Source organism: Anguilla rostrata, chromosome 3, assembly GCF_018555375.3.
Source record: "Anguilla rostrata isolate EN2019 chromosome 3, ASM1855537v3, whole genome shotgun sequence".
Classification (NCBI taxonomy): Eukaryota; Metazoa; Chordata; class Actinopteri; order Anguilliformes; family Anguillidae; genus Anguilla; species Anguilla rostrata.
Genome location: NC_057935.1, coordinates 60896352 through 60901724, shown reverse-complemented (window position 1 = coordinate 60901724; position 5373 = coordinate 60896352). Strand labels below are relative to the sequence as shown.

General features: G+C 45.8%; 1 protein-coding gene across 2 annotated transcripts in view; it reads left to right on the top strand.

The window, feature by feature from the left end:
- Nucleotides 1-1797, top strand: part of LOC135251511 (ephrin type-B receptor 4a-like) — a 41858-nt gene extending 40061 nt beyond the window's left edge. For both annotated transcript variants that reach the window (XM_064329038.1, XM_064329037.1), the window contains exon 17: nucleotides 1-1797. This exon is cut by the window's left edge and continues 21 nt beyond it. In XM_064329038.1, coding sequence (XP_064185108.1) covers nucleotides 1-88 — 88 coding nt within the window. In that variant the 3' untranslated portion in view covers nucleotides 89-1797.
- Nucleotides 1798-5373: the final 3576 nt, after the last annotated feature.

Genomic DNA, 5373 nt, shown 5'->3' with positions numbered 1-5373 from the left:
GACTCTGGCCGGACATCAGAAAAAGATCCTCTCCAGCATCCAGACCCTCAGAGTGCACAACAAGAGCCCCAGCACTGTGCGCTACTAACACTGAGAGAGCTGCCTGTCACACACACACACACACACACACACACACAGGGACCCTTCCAGCAGAGAACATTCTCAGGCCCTGTGACCACCCCCCACTTCTTCCAGATCCAGTTTCATCCAGACCTGCTACAGTCCACGCAGCCAGAAGCTGACCACCCGCAAGCCGGTCCGTGTGGACAGCTGCCCACCAGCCCACTCCCACATATCACTGCAGCTTCCCATTGGCTGTACACTCTTTACATTGACTTTCAGCGCCCCGCCCCTGCTATTTTCCTAGTGAAATGCTCCTCTGCCACTGCACAGCGGTGTGGCACCGCCCACTCCTGTCAGGAGGAGCATGGGCGGAGCCAGGAGACCAGCATCAGTCATCAGCACTGACATGAACTACTTCCTTCTCTGACTGTTACGCTTCGGTGTGTGTGGGACAGTGTCACCCACAGTGCTGTTTACTCCTTCAGCGCCCCCACCTTTACTGCTCTTCCCTGAAACCCTCCGTCTTCTGCCTGCAACCCAGCTATCAACTGACAGAACTTCAGGGACAGGCAGATGACATCACAACGCCAGCACAGCAGTCAGCCAATGGGCGTGTAGAGCTCATCTGTGCTGGGGTACCGATTGGCAGGGGGGAAAAAAAAGGAGGCGTGTATCTTCCAACAGAGTGTGTTTGGACCACCGTATGAGAACATTTTGTTTGTACCTGTGAAGATCAGGCACACGTAGGAGAAGCTGTACGAATCACTCACGCAGAGGAACGGCGCGTTTCGAAGAGGACGGAAGTGCGACTGGACTCGATCCGAGACGCCACGCACTCGCATTTCCTTTCGGAATTACCCGCTATTCGCTTCTGTTTGTACGGACCGCGGAGGCCCATCGCGTCTGGCCAGATGTCGAGCAAACCGTCAGACACAGGCCTTTTAATCTGTGCCGGGCTCTCCCATTTGAATGAGGTGATTATTTTTAAACCCCCGAATCAGACTCCTGTTCAGGACGAGAAGGGCCTGAATCAATATTAGCACTTTTGTAGATTTTGAAGGTATTTAGTTAGTTGAAGTGATTCCTTAAATGCGTCCACTCATTGCCTTGTCGGGGGCCATTTCCCCTTGAGAAAGAGAACGTCATCCTGCCATCCCACAGAGGAGAGGGGAGGAGACCCAACTGACTCAAGAAGAGACAAAGATATTGCTTTTACTGAATCCTTTAGAAATGGACTTTGATTTTTTAAAAGCCATAAATCAGGGTTTGTTATGATTGTAACGTTGTACGCGGCTGAGGGTTGCGGTCCGAAGCAACCTTGCGGCAGCAGTGGTCACCGGCTTCACTCCGGCTGTACCCCGGCAGTGACTCCCGGTCACCCGGTCTCCCCATTCAAAACTCGCAACCCCCCCCCCCGGCGACCTTCCCTGAGCCTTAACCACCACTACGCCGCCGTCCCAGCTGCAATTGAACTTTGACCCCCTGAGAAGGAAGCACAGCGCCAGTCCTCTCGGGAATTCTGGGAGTACAAATGTGATCTTCACATTGAAGGTCTGTTATTAAACCAAGAATTTTTTTAGTTACGATTTTGCCTTTTATAAGTACAAATATATATATGAATGAATATATATATATATATATATGAGCAAATGGGTACCGGGACTGTGCCTTCGTTCCCGACAGTGTCTAATCTCTGTGTCCAGTTGCAATAAAGATTCAGCACTGTTTATCCCACTCCGTTCTCCTCTGTGTTATCAGGTCTCTGTCTTCGGTCTTTCACGGCAGCACTTTTGATTTACAGCTCAGATGCCACCAAAATCTCAAAGTAATTGCCACTTTGATCTGTGCTGCTGTGCAGCGATCCGCAGTGGTACGGGAGAAGTGCAGGTAATTGCAGCTTAACATAGCAAAGATACCGCATTGTATTTTACCGTATTATTACCTCTTTATTCTGTGGCCTCTAATACATAGTTGTGGGATTTGTTTTCAACCCGAAACAGAGGTTCTTCTCAGCGTTCCAACTAGCCCCCCGACCCCCCCCACCCCCCCTTCCCGTCTCACGCACGCACACTCACTCTCGTGGTTACATCTGCATATAATTTTTCGATCACTTCGACATCATGTAAGAGCTGCATCAGGCCAGACCATTGGCTTAACGTGCACAGTGAGCGCCTCCATGCAGATCAGCTCTAATCTATCCAATATCAAACAAATTAGAGGGAGAGACAGACTGGGAGCCGAGCTCGTCCATGGATTACCTCAGACATTCCTCTTCAATTTTCCCCTTAAGACGAGAGGACAGAGGCTCCATTTAGCCTCTCCTTCTGTCCTTGACTTTCACTCTCTCTCTCTCACTCACTCACTCACTCTCGCTCTCTCTATCCCAGCTTTCACTCCCTTCTCCAGAGAGCGATTCCCTCTATCTGTCCCTGAGGACCCCCCCACCCTCTCTCTCCCTCTCTCTCTCCTCTCTTCCCCTCCCTCTGCTTTCCTCTGACAGTTGGTGTTGTTTTCCGAGAATCTCCAGCCGTGGAAGAGGCAGCGGGCCCGGTTTGCACGTTGATGCCGCGGAAGCGTCTGATCGCACACGTCTCCCTCCCTTCCAGCTTCCCCTCTCCCTGACGTGTGTCCAGCCTGACACACACACACACGCACCCACACAGTCTGGCAGCGTGGCGCGCGGGCGCGGCGCGCTGTGTGGCAGGGCTGTTTCGGCTGGCAGCCCGGGGGCCGAACGCAACCCTCCGTAGGCTTACCCCCGGCCCTTTGATCATTGAGGAACACACTAAAATATTTACCATCCATGGGCATTAAAACAGCGACAGTACCCAGGCCTGCAGCTGCACTGTGTCCGCACGTCTCCCACCGGTGGTGGAATAATAAATAGGACCTATGCATATCTCAGGACTGCCCCAGTGTTTATATCCATCTGCATACTGCTTAGTCATTCACTGTTTTATCAAAAGCTCATGGACAAACTTGTATTAACCCCTCAGAAAGTAGTTGGAAAAAGCTTCTATAGTGTCCATCCACAAATTCTATAACATTTCAGGATCCTGTTCATGAAGGGGCATTCATAATTTTATACCACTTTTTTTTTTACAATTTCATATCATTCATAGTTTTTATACCACTGACAAAATCACATTTAAAGTTCATTAATCTTATGGTTTCATCCTGTGGCTGGCTTATGTATATTACTGTAGCTGTTGCAATGTGTATTTACTGATTATGAAAGCATCCCTTTTCCAGCCAAAATAAAACCCATTAAATTGCTCTTTGGATTAAGAAATCAGACCTGTTTAAAGCTGGGATTTTATTGGAGTAAGGAAGGGTTGGAAAACGGATAGATGCCAGTAGCGTGTGTGTAAAACCTTCCAGAACTGTTGTTATCTTTTGGGATTACTTACTGCTCTGATCATGCTTTCCTACCAAAACACTATGTCCTCCTCCAGTCTTTTTCTGACAGTAACCCGGCCAAATATCTGCAAATACAGATCCTCCTCTCCTGCTGCGTAGTCATCTGTCCTTGGTGGACTAAATTTGAAATTTTAAGCATATAGTACTAACTGGCAGGTGTGTCTTCTCAGATATTGTACGTTGTTGATCAGCTCAGACAACCATTTTCCAGATCAGATTAGCTAACAGTTAGCGGCTAGCTAGCCATTGTCCATAGTGCAGTATCAATCAACCTATCGCTCAGTCAAAATGTATTTGTTAATGCAACTTCGATTGCAATCACAAAATGCAATTTGCAATAGCTGTCACACCGTGCTGACAACACATATTTTCCAGAGCCAATCAAAGAACTAGACAGCTCTGTTCAATTGAGGGAAAACTGGAAAATCATTCTGTGACCCCAGGAAAATGTGGTCAAGAGACACTCCTGGAAAATGATGGAAAAGGAAACAAATGGTATGAATAGAAACAAATCAAAACCTGTAAATGAAAATACCCACAAGGTCACTACATAACTATATGAGGCTTGGGTCTATGTAGGTTGGGTAGTGGTTGAGGGGATGCAAAATAGTTCACACAAATATAAATCCTATTGACTAACTATCACATTAAGGAATCATTTAAATATTCATTTAAAATAACTTCAATGACATTTGTGTCACGAAGGAACAACGCATTTACCCCACCATTGCAACCATCTTTTTGGTGTTTAGCTAATGTGCTACAGAACTTCATGCAGTTTTTTCCATTTTTGCCCTGCTGGTTTGAATTCAACTGAGTTATGTTGGACAGTATAATCACTTGGCAGAGCATGACTACTATTTACAGCATTCTTACTTACCTGCAGAAATAGCAGTTTTGTTTCAATACCTTACGAAGTAAAAACGTAACTGGCAAGTAAGAATATTTGTATCATTTTAACATATCAACCAACTGGCACAGGCTATGGGTGCAGCATGCAAGTTTGCCTTTACTGGTGTGAATATGTCCAGGGAGAGTAGTTGGCTACTACAGTCGTACTGGACTAAACCAGAAAACTAGGTTTCATTTTAAATAAACTGTTGAAAGTATGTCATTTTTGAAATATGGGAGAATAAAAATATTCCTGATACAAAAACCGTTTTCCATTTTGCTGTGCACCCCAGAAGCCCGTTGCAAATCCTGAGGGGTTTCTGAACCCCCTCCTCCTCTGGGACCTCTGCATAATGCTGCCCTCCAGCTGAGAGGATGTTAATAGACATTTCTGGGCATATTCACACATTCTTGCAAGCTGTGGCTCCAAAAAGACTAACTAGCACAGAAAACCTGAAAATGACCGAGGGAACAGAATCAGTTGAGCTGAATTTAAACTGAATTTTGTTTAGCCTGGTTAATTACCGAATATAAACAGAATTGGAGCGTTACAATCATCCGTGAAATTCATCCTGGCAGTATGTGAGTTAAAAAAGGTGTGAAGTGTTTTCTTGTCTGCCACAACCTTTATAAATCTTGCAGCCCTCACTTGTTTGAAGAAATCCAGCAGAAATCTGTGGCCACCTTTGTAAACTTTCTTGCTTACTAGCGAACAACCAAATGTGCCATTTTAATTTGAAGTGAAAGGATCTTCGTTTGCTGTAATGACTTTCTATTTGGAGGGGGGAAAAAAGCAATTTTGCAATAAAGACTATGAAAAAATGTAACAGCAACTATAACATTTAAATTATTACAGGAAGGTCAAGGATTTAGCTAGAACCAACCTGTTTTGCAAATAAGTTGCCAAAGAGCAACTGTGATTGCGTTGTAATATCGAGAAGCCCAAGAATGGGTAAGCCCAATTTCAGGACTTCATGCTTAAGAGTCCTGTTCACTGGA